Source organism: Theropithecus gelada, chromosome 4 (genome assembly GCF_003255815.1).
Source record: "Theropithecus gelada isolate Dixy chromosome 4, Tgel_1.0, whole genome shotgun sequence".
Taxonomy (NCBI): domain Eukaryota; kingdom Metazoa; phylum Chordata; class Mammalia; order Primates; family Cercopithecidae; genus Theropithecus; species Theropithecus gelada.
This window is the reverse complement of record NC_037671.1, coordinates 163,018,633-163,041,801: the sequence shown is the minus strand read 5'-3', so window position 1 is coordinate 163,041,801 and position 23,169 is coordinate 163,018,633. Positions and strand designations below refer to the sequence as shown.

General features: G+C 39.5%; 1 protein-coding gene across 1 annotated transcript in view; it reads right to left on the bottom strand.

Annotated features, from left to right (window-relative positions):
• ARFGEF3 (ARFGEF family member 3) overlaps positions 1–23,169 on the bottom strand; it is a 190,815-nt gene that overhangs the window by 25,461 nt on the left and 142,185 nt on the right. The window contains exons 22-29 of the mRNA XM_025383466.1: positions 22,169–22,348; positions 13,817–13,961; positions 12,358–12,480; positions 9,726–9,829; positions 7,296–7,440; positions 4,194–4,322; positions 1,674–1,850; positions 337–451 (exon numbers count right to left, since the gene is read on the bottom strand). Coding sequence (XP_025239251.1) covers positions 337–451; positions 1,674–1,850; positions 4,194–4,322; positions 7,296–7,440; positions 9,726–9,829; positions 12,358–12,480; positions 13,817–13,961; positions 22,169–22,348 — 1,118 coding nt within the window. The remainder of the gene's footprint in view (positions 1–336; positions 452–1,673; positions 1,851–4,193; positions 4,323–7,295; positions 7,441–9,725; positions 9,830–12,357; positions 12,481–13,816; positions 13,962–22,168; positions 22,349–23,169) is intronic.

Genomic DNA, 23,169 nt, shown 5'->3' with positions numbered 1-23,169 from the left:
ATTTTAGCTGGCATGAGATGACATCTCATTGTACATTCAATCTGCATTTCTCTTATGATCACTGATGCTGAGCACCTTTCCATATACCTGTTTGCCTTTTGTATGTCTTCTTTTGAGAAACTGAATCAGAATACTTTGTATAATGTCTTACACAATACACATTTGCTGACTGAACACTGAAATGAAGAATTATTAGCACATAGTCATTTTTAATTACAAAAGTCTACTTACAGAAAGCAATCCAAAAAAGCCGATTCCTACCACAAAGACAATTTAATTTCCTGAGATTTTTAAATAACTCCAGCTTTGTGGAGAGTCAGGAAAGCTTTTTCTCACCTAATACAGGAGCAGCCCACTCTGGAGATGGTTTCAGTGGGCTTGGCCACACAGGCGACCAGCAGCTCGAAGAGGTCCTTCAGCATGGTATTGATCATGCTCTCGTACCTGATGTCTATGGGAAACAGCAAAATCACAGTTTCACACAAGTCTAGTGTAAAGGGATAGATTGAAATGGCCATCTACAGCAACAGAGGAAAGTCTGAATGATAAGCAAATATCTGGGAGAAAGAAATAGAACAATGAGAAAAATGGCCATATCTTCCTCCCACCCCCCTACCCCCCAAAAAAACCCAGTAAAACAATAATTTTCTTGGATTTTTACCCAATTTCAGCATGTTTCATCCACTTCTAGAGAAATAAAAATGAAACATGCAGTTCATTTTTATGTGTTGCTATATCAGAGTCTCACACTGTGCAAAGCAATGACCTGGCCAGGGACATGTGGCTACCCTTAGGGATATGGTTACCAGTTATCACTTACATGTAGAAAAACTCACTTGTTTTCTTTTGCAATTTGTGTTCTTTTTTTGCAGGGTAAATTGTCCTTGCTAAACTTAATAGAGACACAGTTTCTTTTATTAGCTTTGTTACTCTCCCCTGGGGTCAACATCCTCCTTAGTTTCTCTGTCCTCTCCAGCAAGGGGATCTCTTCCCTTACACCATGAGTCCTTCGAGTTATAAGCTCTGCGGGTAGCAGCAATGTTTCTTCTGCTCCCGGACACCCAGATCTTCACACAGGTGGCTCCACTGGAACCACAGTGAACACATTCCCTGCCTCTAGGTCCCTCTCCATCTGCTGACTTCAGCATACTGTCCATCCTACACTTTCACAGCCTTTACAAAGTGCCATCAATATTAAGAAATTTCTCTTCATCCCTAGCCTGTTAAGCTACTTCTTGCCCACAGTGGCAGCCTTTTCTAAAACCCTGCCTCCTCCATTTAGCCTCCCCAGATGAAGCGGGGTGACAGGATATATCCCCTAACCCCCCACAGGTTACAGGGATATTGCTTCTTTTTTATTTATTATATACTTGAATTTGCCTCCCTTCTCCTAAGGCACAGGTACCCCAGACCTCTTATTAGGCACTTTGTTTTCCACCACACATATATTTTGAGCATTCGGTTTGAAAATTTTGTAGAAGACACATGGGTATGAATTTTCTCTTTGAAAATCTATTAGAAGGCTGACACTGACCATGTTGTTCTATTTTAATAATTCCCAGGGCAAAAACCCTGCATTAGTATTTGCATCAGGTATTTACTATGCCGTTTTAGCTGACAGTGCTGTCTACCAAAGAAATACCCAGAATGAACTGCTCTGGCACTTCAGATACCTGAATGTAGAAAGCTTTGAATGTGCTCCACCACCAGCTCACAGGACAGACCAATAGCATGCTTGAAATTGGCAGAGGCCACATCCCAGTAGGAATGGTCTTTATGGCTACGGCGGAGCCAAAGGGACATCACAGGAAGCAGGAGGTGAACCACTGCATAGATGCCAAACCCTGGTCCTGAAAAAGAAAAGTCAGCATAGCAACAACCTGTAATAAAAGGGAAGCTCTTTGCCTCCACCTGGCATTGTTGCTCTCTTTTGAAGGATCCCTACATTTGCTGAGAAAGTGCAGGGAAAAAGAATTTACTGCTGATGGGGGAATATATGGTCTTCAGTGGCATTTTTCCTTTTTGTTTATGCAGGGTTTTAGTTATGTGAGCAATATGTGAATATACTCCTAAAACATTCAAAAATATTGCTGGTAAAGCTAAAATATCACCTGCTCAACTCCTAGGACCCAAATGTAAACACACAAATACACATGTGTGTATAAGAAAATACCCTTTGAAATCATATATTTATGAAATCTAACTACATGGGGAAATACAGAGTTTATTTTTATTTTATATAAATAAGATAATGTAAACTTTGGTCTGCATACTCATTTTTTTTTTTTACTTAACAATAGTGTTATAGCTGGCCACAGTAGCACATGCCTGTAATCTCACCTACTCTGCAGGCTGAGTCATGAGGATTGCTTAATTAAGCCCAGTAGTTTAAGACTAGCTTGGGTAACATTGTGAAATCCCTTCTCCTAAAAAAAAAAAAAAAAAAAAAAAAATTAGCTGGGCATTGTAGAGTGCTGGTAGCCTCGGCAACTTGGGAGGCTGAGATGGAAGGATCGCTCGAGCCCAGGAATTTGAGACTGCAGTGAGCTATGATCACACCACCTCCTCCAGCCTGGGCAAGACCTCCATTTCAAAGAAAACCCCAAAAGTGTTAGAGATTATTCTTTGTCAGCAAATTTGGATATTCTTCACTTTTATTGCCACATACTATTTATGTTGTATTTACATACAGCAGTTTACTTATCCATTTCCTTACTGATGAACATTTAAGGTATTTCTAATTTTTTGTTTTATAGACTACGCTATAATGAAAATCATTGTGCTTCTTTGTTCAACATCATGGAAATGTTGATGAGTTTTTGAAGTTATGATGACAAAAGCAAAGCATCCATTTTATAATAAATATGGAAATTACATGAGAATACAAAAGAAAAAACTCATCTAGAGATAATCACATTTTGATGTATTTCCTTTTAGGACTTTTTGAAAGCATGTGTGTTTGTATTTATAATTGCATAAAATTTCATATAGTTGAGACTGCACTCCATAGTATGTGCATTTTAATATAATGCTTTGTAAGTAATTATTCACATCATTAAATATTATTCACAAATATTAATTTTAATGCCTGCAGAATATTTACCACAATTAACCGCTTCCCAATTAGGGTGTTCATAATTTTTTTGGCATTCAAGATGTTTCAGCAAACATCTTATATATACAATTTTGTCTTTATTATTGATAATTTCCTTAGATGACAGGCTCCTAGGAACAGAAGTGGATTAAATGCTCTTCACACACATTTAGTGGCAATCAATGTGAAAGCAGAAAATGGTACTGATGAGTAAAACAGATTTAGAAATAGTAGTTTGCAATTCTATAAAATACCTACTTACTCTTTGATGGAAGGCTTTTGACTTTTTAACATGTGGGAGTATGTATGGTTTTTTTGTTAAATAATATAAACTTTGCTATAGATTTTGAAACAGTATCAATTATCAAGTCTTCATTATAGTGAGTACAGACCTCTTAGTATGAAAGTGGCTTCATTTAGGGTCTGATTGTTAGTAAAATACTTAAATTTCTATAAAAAAGTTTTTTTTTTATCTTGAGAAATTGGGATGAATAAATGTATATACTAAAACTGATTAATTCACAACAAGAAATAAATTCCTAAAAGTCATGCTGTTCTTATACTCTCAGGGGCCTTGTACTAGGCGAGCACTAAATGTCTTTTTCCAAATCTAATCACCTACGACCTTTACACAAACGGGGTGTTGCTACCTTAATACTGCATATAGTTGCAAGTGGTTTGTTTATATTACTGCAAGACCCAGTAAGCCCAACCAACAGCCCAGGGCCCAAGAGTATGTGACTGTGAGATCCTGCCTCAAAGGAAGGCTGTGACCATGGAACACAGCAAAGCCAAATAGCTCATGGAGACACTGATACTATAGCCTTGATCTGATTAACGTGGAGCTCCTGCACATCCAACTAACTGGCCACCACACAATCCTTGTAACCAGACTTCTAGGAAGACAGGTAAACAATACACAGGCCATATCTTAAACATTACTACCATTCAACAAACATTTATTGAGCATCTCTTACGTGTGAAGCTTTGTACTAATTCTAGGAAACAGTGAAAACAGGCAGACACCTGCAGAAACACCCTCGTGAAAAGAGTTATACGTATAACCACTCCTCCAAAAGACGGACATAGAAATATTTACCTGGTGTTTTGGTCACATCTCTCAACAGCTCAAAGAGTAAATCCAAAGTCGGTGGTTGGTGCTGCCGTGGACAATTGGACACAGCCGCTGTCAGCTGCTCCAGCAGGATTATCCAGACTTCTATCAGACCTGGAAACCAAAAAGCAGACCTGTATGAAATCTAGTTAGACACAATGAATAATCATCCTAAGATCCAATTAAACATTGTATATAAACTGCCAAATGCTATACAGCTGTGAGCCATCACCCAGCGTGTTAGCCTTCAGTGGCCATAGACATGAACAGATGATGATTTATGTGTTCTAACAAAGTCAAGGGGGAAAATACTCACATTTTCTCCTTCTTCCCCTTTAATAAAAAGGTGATAGGGTAAGGAAATTCTACTACGTTGAAATGGCTGTCAGGTTTCTTGGGAGCTGATGGTAACAAATAAGATATCCATCCAGTTCTAACACCTTCATCTATCTTTTTTTAAAAAATGATTTTATTGTGGTAAATATGTAGAGCAGAAAAAGCCATTTTAGCCATTTCTATGAGTATAATTCAGTGGCATTCATGACAACAATGTTGTGCAACTATCACTGTTTCCAAAACGTTGTCATCTCAAACAGAAACTCCGGAGCTATAAACAGTTACTGTCCTTTCTTCCTCACTCCAGTCCCTGGTACCTCTAATGTACTATAAATTATGGTTGATTTTGAGGTGTGATAGTGGTGTCGTGCTTATGTTTGTTATCTTTAAAGAACACACTGAAACATCTACAGATGAAATGCTATGTTGAGGATTTGCCTTAAAATATGGAGAAAGAGGAAGAGAGAGTAAAGATATACATGATCCAAGATTAGCCATAAATTGATAGTAGTTGAAGCTGCGTGATAAGTCCATTATATTATTCTGTTTAGTTCTGTATATTCTACATATGTATATCTGTATATGTATTTTGTATATTCAAAATATACAAGTTTTGCATATGTTTGACATTTCCATAAGGGGAAAAATTTAATTATTTGCCTTTGAAAACCAGAGGAATAATATCTGAGAATGTATCAATGTTGAGGATTGTTTAATTTTATAAAACGAATTTAAAGCTGTTACTGATGTTTGTTCTGATTTACCATGTCTACATAATGATAACTTTAAAGTCCTTGATACATTGATTATGTAGAAAACTTAAGTGCTGGACTGAACTGTATCCCTTAGAAGATGGGGTTCCTAGAAAAAAAATCAAAGATTTGCACAAATGGGAAAGAGAATGCTCGCCGTTACAGACACAACCATTTAAAAATGTTTTAAAGAATGTATTATAGATAAACAACATAAGCTTCTGCTTATAATTATCTGGGTTTGAGGTTTAAATGCTAAAAATTGTTCTTATCTAATCATTAAACTGAAACCTCTATTAGGCAATATCTAGCCAACTTCCAATACTTTAATTGTTCTCTATATTAGATATTCTTTCCTATAATTACTCCTCACAACTAATCTGAACTTGTGAGATTTTGTTGTTTATAATCTCCATCAAAATTCTTAAATCTCTTGGCCACCCCCACAAAATTTGTAACACCAAAATAAAACAAAACAAAAAACCTTCCCCTCAAAAGTCCTTTTATAAAAAGTTTGAAATAACCTGTACCCAGAAATTAGACCCATGTGAGGGTATGATATCCAATTCTAGATGTAGAACAGGACAGGGTCTTCTGAGACAGAAGACAGAAGGCATGAGCATGAGTTAATTCATCTGAAAATGATCCACAGTTACTAGTTTGAACTCTGATTCACAGGAGATCACATGGGACCTAATCTGAAACAAATTCTTTAAAATCATTCCTTTCATGAACCTTCAGCTTCAACAGTCACAAATAGATTCTCTCTTTAGTAATGGCTTCATTTCCCCAGTCTCTAGCCAAATAGTCCTGAAGGAAGTAATTATATAATGATTTGTTTTCTAAAAGATACTAAAAGACAATTACCAGTCAATTTAAATACCCAGGCACCAATGGAACTTCATTCCAATTTGCTAAAGTCAAGAGAATTGAGAGAAACTACTTAAGTGGAATCTGCAAATCTGCACTAGTTTTAGACAGAGGAATCCATTTTAAAAGGATGGGTATAGAGGCATCCATTGTAAAGTGATGTTTTTGGAAAGTCCATGGAAACTTTAAGCAGACTTATTGTGACAGAATTTCAAAAAATAACCACAAAAGTAGATGATCATTCTTATGATCTACGCTATGGTTTGAATATTTCCCCCAAAGTTCACATGTTCATGGAAAGTGCAGTAAAAGAGTATTCTGGAGTCTTACGATTTAATGTCTGCTCTGTTGTGTTTTTGGACTCACCTGGGGCATGTTACTCCTGTCTTGCCGATTTCTCCCCCTTCAGAATGTGAATGTCTATCCTATGCCTTCCTACCATTGTATTTTGGAAGCATGCAATTTGTTAATTTCACAGGCCCACAGCTGGAGAGGAATTTGCTTTGGAATGAATCATGTCTTTAGCCTCAACTGTACCTGATTTAGATGAGACTCTTGAGGTGCTGCTGAAACAAGTTAAGGCTTTGGGACTATTGGGATGGAATTAATGTATTCTGCATGTGAGAAGAACCTGAATTTTGGGGGCCAGAGTGGGATGCTATGGTTTGAATGTATCCCTCAAAATTCATGTGTTGGAAACTTTATCCATAATGCAACAGTGATTATGGCAATTAGGTGGTTAGGTCATGAGGGCTCTGTCCTCATGAATGGATTAATATTGTTATGAATGTGAGTTAATATCTTGGGAGTGGGTTCCTGATCAAAGCATGAGTTTGGCCCCCCTTCCTCTCCCCACCACCCTGAACTCCTTGAGTGCTCTCTTGCCCTTCCTCTGTGGGATGACACAGTAAGAGGGCCCTCATCAGAGGCAAGCCCCTCAACTTTTGGCTTCTCAGTCCCAGAACTGTAAGAAATAAATCCGTTATTTATTACTCTCAAGTATTCTCTTACAGAAGCGCAAAATGGACTAAGACAATTCCCAGAAGCTTAAGGTACTTCATTTATGACTTAAGCTTCTGGGAATATGAACACGGCAAATAACCTAGTTTAGTCCAATCAATTAACTTACCGGTGTCATCATCAAAATCAGACAGGACTGATTCAATTCCATCCTCACTGCTGGCTGACTGTTCCTGAAGCCTTCGAGGCAAGCTGGCAAGTCTCCCACTAAGGAATATTGGCTTCAAGGGCATTTTGTAGATTTTGGCCAATAACTAAATTTAAAAAGAAAAAAAACCCTGCAATTATATATTGGAAAAAGCTGCATTGTGGGTTTTAAAGAATAATGAAATTATACACTAGTACTAAAGGGAGATGGGAAACGGGTCATTGAAAATTTGATTGTTCGTGATTTGGATTTATAAAGGTAGCTTAAAAAGAGGCATTTATCCCATGAAGCAGATGAAATAGCATTCAACGGCAACAAAAAAGTAGAGGGAAAAAGGATCCTAGGAATAATTATTCAGCATTTTAATTACATATGAGTTTTATAGATGTTTATAAACCTACCGAGGGAACCATGAAACATGTCAAGAATTTTTGCCTATGGGAAAAAGTGTTCTTTGGGGATCACTGAGAAGACAGTCCACAGGCAAATGAGATACCAGACTCAGATTTCTCCTTCCCTTGACTCAACCTCTGAGGAAACACAGGGGCAAGAGCAGTTGGAGAAATGAAGGAGGCTGGGGCCAGGAGGGGACAGGAAGCTCTCAGAAGCAGAGCCAGCAGAGTGGCCTGGGCTCTGTATTCCCGTCTTGGGACTAGCGCCCAGGCACCCCTGAGCTCTCTGTTACTGGGACAGACTTCCAAAGACCCCTTATGTCTTCATGAATTAGAATCCTGCCCTGTCCACATTGTTCAAGGAACCAGGGCTATGAGCAAACAGACAAAACTCCTGTCCTGGTGGGTCTCACCAACTACAGTCCTTTCACAAGTAATTAAATTTTAGACATAAATGCTACAGGGAAAACTAAACAGGTGGTACTAGAAATAGTGAAGGCCAGGCATGGTGGCTTACGCCTGTAATCCCAACACTTTGGGAGGCTGAGGCCGGCGGATCACTTTTGATCTGGAGTTCGAGACCAGCCTGGACAACATGGCGAAACCCCATCTCTACTAAAGATACAAAAATTAGCTCGGTGTGGTGTTGCATGGCTGTAATCCCAGCTACTTGGGAGGCTGAGGCAGGAGAATCACTTGTGCCTGTGAGGCAGAGGTTGTAGTGAGCCGAGATTACGCCATTGCACTCCAGCCTGGGCGACAGAGCAAGACTCTGCCAAGAAAAAAAAAGTGACCACATAGGGGGAATCTTGGCAGGAATTGGCAGATCCTCTAGCTCTGCACTCTGAGGAGGTGACATGTCAGATGAGATCTGGGAGATAAAGAGTGGCACTTAGAATCCGGGGAGAGTCCCAGTGGAGGAAGCAGAGGTGGCCCTGCGCAGCAGTGAGCAGGTGTATTTGGGGGAGGGCAGAAGCTCAGCGTGGCTGTAGCACTGTGAGGGAGAGGGGAAGATGTGAGGGTGGAAAGAGCCGGGCAGGGGTCATATTATACGGGGCCTGGGGGAGGCAGCTGGATGTAGAAGCCAGGGCTGTGTGTCCCTTCTAAAGCCATGGGCTCAATGCTATCACCCAGGAAGAGGTTGTACATAGATCCCCAAAGAGGCCCAGGGACACCACCGGAGAAGACAGGTGAGAAAGTATTGACAGAGGGGTGTCACTAAAGCTTAGAGAGAAACGGCTTCAGGGAGGGGGCATGGTGTCAGGCAGAGAAGGATGGACACAATGATGGTCACTGCTCACTATGACAGTGCTGTTTTATTCTGTCTCTTTACTAAGTTTAAAAAAATTTTTTTTGAGAGGGAGTCTTGCTTTGTCACCCAGGCCGGAGTGCAATGGCATGATCTCAGTTCACCGCAACCTCCACCTCCTGGGTTGAAGCAATTCTCCTGCCTCAGCCTCCCCAGTAGCTGGGATTACAGGCGCATGCCACCACGCCCGGCTGATTTTTGTATTTTTAGTAGAGACGGGATTTCACCATGTTGTCCAGGCTGTTCTTGAACTCCTGACCTCAGGTGATCTGCCCACCTCTACTAGATGATCTTGACTGAACATGTCTTTCTTTTATTAATGTCCCTCTTCACTGCTTGCACCCCTGCTCTCCACTTTTTGGTGTCCTCAGGAAGACTTCCTGTGACTTCGTGACCCTTTCCCCTAAAACCTCATGCAAATATAAAAATTCTGGTAGTTTGGGCCTCTGAGTGTGAGGGAGAAGTTTCAGAGACCTCAGCATCCAATTGCGTGTTCTAGTATGTTTTCATTATTTTCTTTCCTTCACGGAAAAAGGAGGGACAAAAACGTATACTCCACAACTGTGCCCCAGTCTCCTCAGCTGGCAAAGTGTCTCTCTTGGGCTTCAGCAAAAGACCCCCACGCGTGTTTTGGGAGCATCTTCCAAGGCAGGTTTCCAGGCTCAGAGCCCAGCTGGACCATTCCCCTACCTGAGAGCAGCGCCTGAGGTAATCCAGGGCCGGGAGGCACAGGTCTGTGGACGGGGCTCCAGGTGCCGGGGCACAGTCTCCAATCTCTTTACAGTCCACTTCCCCTAGGGCCAGCATGGGGGACAGAGACCAACACTGTTACCCTTGCAGGCCCTCTTCTAACAGGAGACCTGTTTACTCACATAGCACTAGTGCACCAAATATCTACTAAAAGAGAGTGGGAGAAAAGGAGAAGAATGACTCCAAATTGCACAACCCTGAGGAAAATCCTTTCGGCCATTCTCCCGGCTGCATGTGCACATGTTAAATACAGTTGGGACCATACTCTACCTATCATTTTGTTGAGATTATATGGTTTAGTAACTCCCCCTTCCACTAAACAATCACCATCTCCTCTCTATTCTACCACAGTACTTCTAGCGGCTGGACGGTGTTCCTTTGTACACGGGCACATGGTAAATCACATTTCTGGGACCTGCTATTGGATGGAGTGACTTTTGATGACAGAGGACAATCCCAGAGACAAGTCCTGGATTGGGTTGGAATGAAGCACTTCCCTCTCTCCATTTGGGAAAGGATTTCTTTCTCTGCCAGTGCGTGGCACTAAATGGTGATGATAAATGAGGTCTCTCGGAAGAGTCTAAACATCTGGGGTTTGGGGACAGAGACTACTTAATTGCATTTACATGATTTTTTCTATTTTTTGTACATATCTAGAGATTTAACATGTCTGTAGAGGGTTATCTGGGGTTTTCTATAAGAATGGTAATTGTGAATTATTATTTTTCTTCTTGAATCTATTTCTATACATTTAATCAAATCATTTCATGTGTTGTAATTGTTTCTAATTGTCTACAATTGTAAGAGCTAGAACCCTCCCCTGTGAGTAAACAGACATAATTACTAGGCATTAGCTAAAATTCAGAAGGAAAGAGGCATGTTTCTCCTTAAAAAAACAGAAAACACTTCTTATGTTTTCGATCAAGGGTTAGCAAACGTTTTTGGCAAAGGGCCAGAGAGTAACTACTTCAGGCTTTGCAGGTCATGCTGTCTTTATTGCAACCACTCAACTCTGCACGGTAGTATGGAAGCAGCCATCGATGAATGAACATGGCTATGTTTTAATACAACTGTACTTATAAAAACTGTGGGCCATAGCTTGCCAACTCCTGGCTTAGATGAACACATTTTATAATACAGAAACAGACCAGGTCAAATTCATGTGGAAATAAGCAGGTGGGGATTAACCATAAATTCATTTCCTACCCATGATTACAGCAGGCGTCCCAAACGTTTAGACCGTGGCTGCTGTGTATTTGAAAGCATCCAAGTCTATGTGGATGGCACTCCCTGGAGCCAGGCAGGACACAGGCACCATGACTATACAGGGGACTCTGCTTTTTCCACTGACCCCAGGCCCCATACAAATAACTCCACCTTATAATTCACAGAAGAAAACAGGCTGTTTTCGATGTCCTCTGTATGATGGTTTTAGATGTCAACTTGACTGGATTAGGGGAGACCCAGATCACTGGTAGAACATGATTTCTGGGTGTGTCTGTGAGGTTGGTTCTGGAAGAGGTTGGCATTTGAATCAGACTGAATAAGGGAGCTCCACCCTCACCCAATGCAGGCAGACACCATCTAATCAGCCAAGGCCCAGGGAGAACAAAAGGCAGAGCAAAAGAGAATTCTCTGTGTTTCTGTCTCTGGAGCTGGGATACCCTTCTTCTCCTGTCTTAGAACTACAGGTTCTCAGGCCTCTTGCTTTGGACTAAGAGTTACACCATCAGTGCCCCTTGTTCTGGGGCCTTTGAACTTGAACTGAGCCATGTTATCAGCTTCCTGGTTTCCAGCTTGCAGATGGTCTATCGTGGGACTTCTCAGCCTCCATAATTGTATGAATGCTCTAAGATTTCCAACCTTAGATTAGTCAATATTATATTAAATAATTGGCCTTATGCAGAAACCTATTCTCAGTGTCATATGATTAGCAGCTTGAGTTTGATTTCCCAACTTTTTAGCGAAAGTTAAGAATTCCTCCTACACCAGGCTTTAATTATAAAATATATTTTCTAAGTATAGAAGTCCCCCTTCTTGAAAGCCTCGTGTATTTCAGAAACTACCCAGATGATTTTCTACTTAATTTAGAAACACCTTAACAAAATAGATTCTGACTATACAACATGACCTGCGATAGGAGATTTTTATATAGCACAGGTTTATCCGGGGTGAAATGAAAGGGAGGGACACTTAGTTAAACCAAAAGGTTTATAAAAAAACAACATTTTGAGAGTTTGCATAGAGTGTGATTAGACCTGGAGCCTGAGAACCTTTTACAAAGGGAAAATATAAGGTTGATATTATTTGACAATAGTTAGTATAAAATAATAAATAGATTAAAAATATGCTATAAGATATTCCATGAACACAATGAAAAGTATCAACCTTGGACAAAATTCAAGCTGCTTTCACAGTAAGTTTTTGCTTTTGAGTACACAACATCACCATCTGCTTGTATCCCAGGATGCGTGCTTGTTCCAGGCAGTCAGTGGGCCCTTTCTCCAGCCACAGAGCCACCCTGGAAAGGGTCCTCGGCAGTTACAAGGCATGAGAAGAGGGTTCTGCTTACCCAGTCCTTTGACAAACTTCATAAGGCACATGATGTAGCTAGTGGCTGCATTAGCAAAGACCTGGATGTTGTCGGTATTGAGAAAAGCTTCAAATACATCAAACACTGGAGCTTGGCCTTTTCCTAAGGGAGGAAGATTATAGAATTGTAAGAAAGTAAGTTTCTGCCCTCGGGGTTGCCAGGGTTGCCCATATTCCCAGCACCTTCCACTGAGACAGATCTTGAGAAAGATCTACTGGGGAGATGCCTGGGTTTTTTATTGGATCATTGGCTTGACTCCAGGGCGGTGCTCAGCTCTGCCAGCAGGGGAGCAGCTCAGCAGAGAGATGAGTGCCGAGCTGAGGCAATGTGCTGGTCTAAAGAGCAGGGAACCACGTGGCCTCTGGAATGCTACTGCACAGGTATTTGTAGATTATCTACAGGACATGGCAGGGCAGGTTTAGACAGACCTTTGGTGGCATATCTGAGTTTCTTTATATCTATGCAGAAAAAGAGCACAGAAGGCCTGAGACCACTCTCCTTTTAGAAAGCTTGCTTGCAAAACTGGCCTTCAGCTGGTGTCTGGGAACTCAGCTCTCAGAGTACTCCCAGGTCACAGTTAACTGATAAGAGTAGTTCACCGTGCCTAGACTGTTCATGCAAACCATATGGTTTATGCTGAACACCTGCTTTCCTGTTGGGAGTCTGGGATTTTGGTATGTGCTAGGCAAGGGGTACATAAGTGGTCAGTCCCCAGCTAGATCTCTAATGGGCTTCCACGGGCAGAAACATTGCAAACATGTTGCTGTGTTTTCACTGCTGGGGGAAGAATGTGTTGTGCGTGATCCCTCCTGGGAGGGTGAGAGCACAGGGAGGCTGGTGCGTAGATTCCTCCAGACTCTGTCTGTGTCGTTCCTTTTCATAATCTGCTGTGTCCTTCCTCCATTGCTAAAACTTAGTCATGAACTGTGTAATAAATCTCAACATAATATGCTGGGTCCCATGAATCCTTCTCGTGGGTTTCTGAGTTTAGGGGTGGTTTTGGGAACCTCTGAGACAACACTCCTGGGCCCTGGGCATGCTTTGTGGGTACCCATCCATTTCCAGCAGACTGAATCTCCCTAATTCTGGTTACTCTGTGTTATGATACTTTTCTGCTTCTTACCAGCAAATGGATAACATTTTTCTTTTTGGCTTTAGAAATGAACTCAACACAGCAATGCATAAGTGAAACAACAGAAATCTCTCAGCCTTATTGCCCAATTGTCAGCAAGAACAGGGCCTGACAATGCTCAGGGCTCTCAGCCTGCTGGCAGAACTCAGAACTCATGTTCCTGCTACACCACATTCTTTCCTGCTGATAAAACATGGCTGACAATCTGTCTTCCCTATTGTTCAACTGTTTTTTTTTTTTTTCATAGCATGAAACTTGGCACAGAGAGTTAATGCTGAATAGCAAGAATCATCCAAACATTCTTACCCATGGAGTAGTCACCAACCAGGTACTCCTTCACCTCCGACTTGTTCCCGCCGTGCACTGTTTCCAGAGCGCTGAACAAGGGTCTCCATCCGGACTGGATCTGCGTGGAACACACTTCAACCAGCTCACCAATGGATGTCACAACCTGGCAGATGCAAAGCAAGGGGCACTTAAAGTCCTCTCCTTAAAAGGAGCATAATTTCTGGGAAGGGTGATATAGTTCTCTGTCCCCTATTTTGGAGTTAATTTTAGTGAAAAGGAAAAACCAGAATAGACAACTCACTCAAAAATATTCTGAATAATCTGCCTTATTGTATTAATTTGCATTTCGCTAATGACTAATGCTACTAAGCAACTTTTCACATCTTATTAGTCAAATATTTTGTTGTTTTAAAAAATTGGGTTCATGTCTTCTTATTTTCTTTTTTGTTTGTTTGTATTTAGAGTTCCTTATATATTCCCAAGATATAATTTGCAAATATTTTTCCACAACTTTGGGCTTTTTAAAAGTTTTGTTTTTTAATGGTGTCTTTTGAAAATTAAAAGTTCTTAATTTTGGTGAAGTCCAATTCATCCATTTTTCTTTTAATGGATCACATCATGACCCATTTTGAACTTTTTAAAATATGGTGAGAAGTAAAGGTGTAAGTTTATTTTTATCACATACATTCAAGCACAATTTGCTGAAAATATCCCCTCTCATGATTGAATTGCAACAGTATCTTCATCAAAAATCAATTGATTATAAACATGAGAATTTATTTCTTTACTCTTCAGAACTATAGATCTGTCTTCAAACCAATACCACACTGTGTTGATTACTGAAATTTTGAAATCAGGTAGTGTAAATTTTCAAAATTTGTCTTCTTTTTCAAGTTTGTTTTCTCTATTATATTCTTTGCAGTTTCATATAAATTTGAGAATTACTTTGACAATGTCTTCAAAAAGGTCTACTGGGATTTTAATCAGAATTTCATTGAATCTATACATCAATTTGGGGAAATTTGCTGTTTTAAAAATATTGAGTCTTTCAATCCATGAATATGGTATATCTCATATTTATTTGAATCTTTAATTTCTCTCAGCAATGTTTTGTAGCTTTTGTGTACAGGTCTTGAGCTTCTTTTGCTAAATTTATTCATAAATATTTTATCATATTTGATGTTGTTTTGAATGGACTTGTTCTTACTTATCTTTGGATAATTTATTTCTCATATATATAAATTCAATCGATTTTAGTATGTTGATCTTGTATGCAGTGATCTTGCTTGACTAGAATTTTTTTGTAAATCCCATATAATGTTCTATATATAACCGCATGTTGTCTGTGAACTAAAATAGCTTTACTTTTCGTTTCAAACCTTGATGTCTTTAATTTCTTTATACAATGAGTAAAAGTTAAAGTTGAGCAGAAATAGAGAAGACAGAAATCCTTGTCTTATTACTGATTACAAGAGAAAAACACTCAGTCTTTCATCATTAAGTTGATGTTAGATGTGGGATTCTCAAAGATGCCCCTTATCTCATGGAGGAAATACCTCTAATTCCTCTTTTCTTAAAAGGTTTTGTCAAAAATGGGTGAATTTTGTTAAATGTTTTGTCTATATCAAGATGATCGTGTGGTTTTAATCTTTTAGTCTACTAATTGACTTTGAGCTGTTAAACCAATCTGACATTGCTGGGATGAATTCCATATGCCACAATGTTTAATCTTCTTTCTTTATATATTACAGCATTTATTTTGCCTTTTTTTTGAGACAGGGTCTCACTCTGTTGCCCAGGCTAGAATGTAGTGGCATGTGATCATGGCTCACTGCAGTCTCAACTTACTGGGTTCAAGGAATCTTCCACCTCAGCCTCCTGAGCAGCTGGGACTACAGGCATGCATCACCATACCCAGCTATATGTATTTTTTTTTTTTTGTAGAGATGGGGGTCTCACTATGTTGCCCAGCATGGTCTCAAACTCCTAGACTCAAGCAAACCTTTTGCTGTGGCCTCCCAAAATGCAGGGATTACAGGTGTGAGCCACTGTGCCTGGCCAATAATTTTTAAAGGAATTTTTTGTCTAATTTCATAAAGAATGTTGGTCTATAGTTTTCCTTCTTGTGGCTTTGGTATCACAGAAACGAGAACTCATAAAATGGGTTTGGAAGTATTCCTTCCTGCTTTATTTTCTGGTAGAGCTTGAGTAGGGTTGCTATTATTTCATCCTTAGTTTACAGATTCACCAGTGCAACCAACGGGCTTGGGGTACTGTGGGGAGGTTTTTTTTAAAAATGTATGAACCTTTGCTTTATTCAATTTGTTAAACAAGAACTGATTAAATTATTTCCCCCCTCCCCATAATAGTCATGGAAAACATGTCACTTGTTTGAAAGAACAATACCATTAGTTACAAAATTTAATTGTAAGGACCAAGCAGAGGTTATTGGTCTAACCAATCCACATTGACAGCTTTGAAGTGTTCAGATGCTAGTTTTAAAATAAAGGTGACAAATACCAATCACATTCTCATATTACTGTTCAGGATCTACATAAACTTGGTTCTGGAAATAATTCAATACACAAAGGTATGAGAATAACACTGTAATCACCGGTGATCAAACCAAGGGTGTAATTTTACAAATCACTTTTAGTAAGAATCAATTCTAACATTTTAAAAGTCTAAATGTACATAAAACTCAAAGCAATATATTTTTCTACTTGAGACCAAAATAAGTTTCCTTTTTCCTATCTAAGCATAATTCTTTAAGATGAATCTGAATTCACATGATATACCTTGTCAAACTTTTCCAAAGAATTTTAAACCCTGCTTTAGACACAAATTCTTACATTATGTATACATACATTTTTCTTTTACATATTTTTTCTTCAAAGACTAATGACAAGTTTATGAGGTTAACAGACCTTTAATGTACAAACATCACCACAATCTAATTTAAAAACAATTTTACTTACCCCCTCAAAAACCTCAGTACCCATTTGCAGTAATTGCCTACTCCACCACCCCACCCTCAACCACTAATGTACTTTTTGTCACTATAGATTTTCCTATTCTGACATTTCATATAAATGCAGTCATATAACATATGGTCTTTGGTGACTGGCTTTTCTCATTTAATGTAATGTTTTCAAGATTCATCCATGTTGTACATATATCAGTACTTCATTGTGTGGACATAACCTAATTTAATGTATCTATTCATCAGCTGTTGGAATTTGAGTTGTTTCTAACTTTTTGGCTATTATGAATAATGTTACTATGAACATTTGTGTACAGGATTTGTATGGATGTTTTCATTTCTCTTGGGTACATACCTCTTGAGGAACTGCCAGACTGCAAAGCAGCCACACATTTTACCCTCTCACCAGCAGGGCATGAAGGTTCCAAGGTCTCCACCTCCTCCCTCACCAACACTTGCTATTATCTCTCTTTGAGACCGAGTCTCACTCTGTCACCTAGGCTGGCATGCAGTTGCACGATCTTGGCTCACTGCAACCTCCGCCTCCCGGGTTCAAGTGATTCTCCCACCTCAGCTTCGCGAGTAGCTGGGACTAAAGTGTGCGCCACCACACCCAGCTAATTTTTGTATTTTTAGTAGAGACAGGGTTTCACTGTGTTAGCCAGGATGGTCTCGATCTCTTGACCTCGTGATCCGCCCGCCTCAGCCTCCCAAAGTGCTGGGATTACAGGAGTGAGCCACCGTGCCCGGCCGCTATTATCTATCTTTTTTATCCTAGTAGATGTGAAATATTATCTCATGTGGTTTTGATTTATATTTTCCTAATGACTAATGATGCTGACCATCCTTTCATTAGTGCATATTTAATGCCATTATTGACATGGTTCTTTTTACATCTGTCATTTGCTATTTGTTTTCTGCGTATTTACATATCATGTCCTTTTTGTTCCTCTGTTCCTCTTTTACTACCTTCTTTTATGTTAAATACATTTTTTTGTGATCACTTTCATTCATGTTTATTTTTTCATCTTTTTGTGTTACTCTCTTGGTTGCTGCCCTCGGGATTATAATATGAATCTTCAATTGATCACATTTGTACCTCAAGTTAATACTGAGCAAATTCTGGCAAAATACAGCAACTTTGCTTCTACACAGCTCCATTTCCCATCCTTCCTTTCTGCTAATGTTATTTATATTACATCTTCTTATTTAATAAATCCAACAATACAGTGTTAGAGTTATTGTGTTAAATGTTAGGTTTTTGAAATAAATTAGGAGAAAGAGAAAAATGTACATACTGTTTTATATTTGCCCACATATGTACCATTTCTTCTTATGCAATAGATTTACCAGTTTGTGTTACTTCTTTCAGCTAAAAGGAATTTAGTATTTCTTGTAGAACAGGTCTATTGGCAAGATATTCTCCCAATTTTTGTTTATCTGAGAATGTTTTTACCTCATCTTCATTTTTGAAGAGTAATTTCTCTTTCATTGACAGTTTTTCTTTCAGCACTTTAAATACGTCATTACATTGTCTTCTAGCCTTCATTCTTTCTGAAGAAGTCAGCATTAGTTAATCCGAGCATTAATCCTAGCATTAGTTTCTCTGTAGTAATATAGTCTTTCTCTTGCTGCTTTTAAGGTTTTGTCATTGTCATCGAGCATTTTGACTATAATGTGTCTATTGTAGATATCTTTGTGTTGATCCTAATTGGGGTTCCACTATTTCTTTAAATATATTTTCCCATCTGTTTGTCTTTCTCCTCTCCACCTGGGACTCTCATTACAGGTATGTTGGTATGCTTGACATTGTTCTACAAATCTCTGAGGCTTTGTTTATTTTTGTTCAAACTTAGTTTTGTCTGATCTTCACAATAGATCATTTATGTTAATCTATTTCCATGTTCACTGATGCTTTCTTCTGCCATCTCAAATCTTTCTGGTAAGCCCATATAGCTAATTTTTCATTTCAGTTATTGCCCTTTTCAACTCTAAAATTTGCATTTTTATAGTTCCCATTTCTATATTTAGAATCCCTATTTTTGAGTCATTGTCGTATTTTCCCTTAATTTTTTGAAACATATTTAAAAGGTACTTTGAAGGCTCTGGCTCCCAAATATATCTGGGCTCACTCTAAGTCAGTTTCTATTCACTATTTTTCCCTCTGAGTATGTTTTACTCTTTCCTGTTTCTTTGCATCGCTCATATTTTTGAGAATTAGACATTTTAGAAAATATATTGTAGCGATGCTGGATGCTAATTTATTTTTGAGGGTTTCCCCCCACCAGACTAAGGTGCTTGGACTTAGTCTGTAGAATCTGTCTCTTCCCATGGCGCTCATGTGTCTGCTCAGTTTTTGTTCTTCATTTTTATTTTTTATCCTGACTCCCTAGTGTTCATCCCCATGTCTGCATAGCTGAGTAGTTAACTGATCATGTGGGTGGAAACTGTGCTCAAACACCTTGAGTCTTTAAGGTTCCTACCCTCTGGCAATCAATCTGTGTGAGAAGGTTGCTCAGAATATTCAAAGTTTTTATCTCCTTTTTCTTTTACTTTTTGATGAAATCTTTACAGTCTCCCCTGTACATGCCCCAGGGATGTGTGAACAGACTATTTGGTCCCTCTATCCTATGAATCTCTGATATCCAGGATCTTAGATTTCTTGCTAGTACACTACTGACTGCAAACCTTAGGCCAGCAAGGTTGGATTCCCCTGTTCATTTCTCCATGAATTCATCACTTTTAATTGACAAGTCAATGATCTTCTCCCCACTCTTCTCCATACCAAGTCTGTCCCTGATTGTAGAAAAGCTAATGATTTTCTCAGTCAGCCTCACACGGGTCAAACTACTCTTCTTGCCAATAGAGCTTGGGAGTAAAGGTGCTTGCTTCAGTCTTTGGCAAGAAAGTCAGACTCCCACTATTCTTCACCAAAGTTCTAGCAAACATTGTTTTTAAGAATAAATGCTACTCAATTTGTTGTCTGCTTTTGGTCAATTTCCAGACCCCTCAGATGGTTGCTTTGGACAATTCTGTCCTGTCTTGTTTTATGCTTGATTTTTGTGGGGAAGGTTAACCTAACTTCTTCAAGTCACCATAGCCAAAGCTGCTCCTGTCCTTAATCTTCCTAAACACATTTAAGCATTGTTATTTTAAAATACGTCTCTGATAACTCTGATGTCTGGGTTCCTGTGTGTGTTTATTGTTCGTTTTTTAAACTTTTGTTTTCAATGACATGTTATTTCCTAATGAGCCTGGTTATTTTTTATTGAATGCAAACATTGCACCTGCAAATCAAGAAATAATTTGAAGCTTATTATTAATGGTGCCTTCTGTCAGAAAGGCACTAGAAATCTCAGATTACCTTAATCTCATGTCAGGGATTGGGATTATTTGAAGTTGGGTTTATTTTCTCTTATGACTAATCTATTTAAAGGGACATCTCTTTCTAAGATGTCCCTTTCACTTTAAGATCCTGACTCAAGATGTCAGGAAGTTACCAGACTTGGGAGGTCCCAGACTGCAACTTTGCTGAGCTTCTCCATCTTTTATTATACTGGTGCAAAAGTAATTGTGGTTTTTGCTGTGATGGCAAAAACCACAATTACTTTTGCACCAACCCAATATCTTCCTTTTTTTAAAATAGTAGATTCCATTTTAGGAAAAACAGCCTCAAATACCAGGAAGACTATTCTGGGTATTCTTTTTCTCCCCCATCTTGGCCCTGTAGTTCTTCATTGCCCTATAGTTATGTCAGTGTCTTTGAGTGATTAAATTTTTTTTATCCAGCTTTTTTTAGTTGTTCCCTGTGGGAAAGTTGATCTGAATCACCTAGTTCACTCTTATGGGTATAAAGTCTTAGGTGTTAACCCATCTAGGTTAACTTATCTTAGATGTTAATGATCTAACCTTTAGGTGTTAACTTGTAGGTGTTAACTATCTAGGCGCTAACTATAGGTATTAACTTACCTTAAGTGTTAACAATCTAGTCTTTAGGTGTTAACTTGTATTTTCATTCCTTTATTTCCATAAACTTACTAGGCATTTTGATTTAATATTTTGCATGGAAGATACCAATATTTCAATCCAATTCTTTACAGGTCTAGTTGTACCATTGGTTGTTTTATCAGTTCTCTCCATTGCCTTGTTTTCTTGTGTGTTTTGTGAATTTTAAAAAAATACCGAGAGCTCACATACCTTGAAACTTTGTTTGTGGGATTATTTTGTGGCCTGAATTGACATGAGTTGCTCTAGGGGGAATTTTGTTGCTTCTGTATGGTGCCTGTATAGTTTCTCAGACCCTGAGGTGGTGCAATTTCATACACAGATCACATAAAAGGGCTAAGTTGTAATAATAAATCCTGGAGCGCTCTTTTTAAAAAACTTTCCATTAAGAGCCAGTGTTAGAAACAAGCTGATAGTATCCTCAGGAAGTTTGTTTTAATTCAACCTTGGCCTGAGTGAACATCAAGTTTGTTTTAATTTAACCTTGGCCTGAATGAACATCAGCTTTGCAAAGTTTGCGTTGAGATTTGTTTTCTGTTTTTGTGCACTCTCGTCTGAGATGACCAGAACTTCTGCTCCACTTAATAGCAAATTCCCTCATGGTAAAACCAGCCTAAGGGCTCTGCTTACTTCTCTGGCTTCCCACTGGCACTCAGTTTTGGGGCCTCCTTACTTTCTTGTCAGTGTGTCAAGGTATTTGAAAGAAATGTTTAAACCTCTATTCAATATTTTTGGTGGATTTCAGAGAGAGAGATCCTGTATTTCTAGCCCACCATCATGTGAAATACGAAGTCTCCAGTTAGTTTCTTTACCTTGCCTTCAGTGGACAGTATGGCAGCAGTTAGGAATATAGGCCAGGTGTAAAGAGATAGGCCAGCAGATTGCCTAGGTTCAAATCGCAGCTCCACCAATCACTGATTATGTATCCTTAGTCAAATTACCTGTTTTTTTTTTTTTTTTTTTTTTTTTCCTGACGGAGTCTCGCTCTGTCACTCAGGCTGGAGTGCAGTGGAGTGATTTGGGCTCACTGCAACCTCCGCCTCCCGGGTTCAAGCGATTCTCCTGCCTCAGCCTCCTGAGTAGCTGGGATTACAGGCATGTGCCACCACACTCGGCTAATTTTTGTATTTTTAGTAGAGATGAGGTTTCACCATGTTGGTCAGGCTGGCCTTGAACTCCTGACCTCATAATCTGTCTGCCTCGGCCTCCCAAAGTGCTGGGATTACAGGTGTGAGCCACCATGCCTGGCCCTGCTTAATTTCTCTGTTACAGATTCCACATAGGATTATTGGAAAGAGTAAGAGTGCAAAGCTCATAGAACCGTGCCTGCCACTGCACTCAGTAAGAGCCAGCTATGACGCTGATGACCATGTCACACTGACCTGGTCTTGGACGTCCTCATCACACAACTCCAGCTGCATAATGCGCTCGAAAGGTCGGAAGAGTGCTTCATTGAAGTGAAAATGAGGTGGCTCATTCCAGTCAGTGAGGACCTCTGTCAGTATGTCATGGATGAAGGAAACAGCCTTCTGAGACACATGTCTTTCCTTATGGCAAGCAGCCTGCAAAATTCATCAGAGAGTGGCATACCATCAGGACAGCAGACAGTGAGAATGTGGTTTCTGAAGGCCTTCCTACCCCACCTCATTACAAGGAGGGAGAAACAGCAATTCTGTTAAAATCAAAACACTCTAAGGGATAAGTCTAAGCAAACTGCACACTAAATTGCATTTTAAACAATTTAACGAGCTTATCAGGCACAACTTCAATTTCATGTTAATGTTTCTAGAAAAAGAAAAGTTTCTTGTAATTTATTTTTCTGTAACATGACAGTTTTCTTAAATGGTACAGAACATGCTCACTATAAAGACACCAGAACCCAGACTAGGAATGGCTTATGGTTTCATCTTAGCTGTGCCCCACACGTAGGAAGATAAGATGAGTCATCTGTTCCTCAGTGAGGTGAGGGACAGATTGCCACAGTAGCTCTAATTGGTTTACAAACCTCCTGGTATCCATGCTCTTGAGTAGTCTTTTCCCGTACTGGCCCTGGGCTTGGACGTGTGAGTTGCTTTGGCCAGTGGAACACAAGCAAACATCATGTAAGAACAGAATTAAAAAGTACCTGTGATTTGGGGTTAGCCCTGTTGTTGCTCTTTGGAACCCTAAGAATGCCATGTGAACAAGCTGGCGCTGGTCTGCTGGAGGCTAGTCTACATGAGAGACCATGAAAAGAGAGACCTATTTGTCTAGCCATCCCTGTTAAGGCCATCGTGAACCATCTGGCCCCAGACTTTGCACCAGCTGACCATAGATACACAATTAAAGCCAGTGAGATCCGCCACGCCTGGCCAACCCCAGAACTACCCAGAGAAGCCTACCT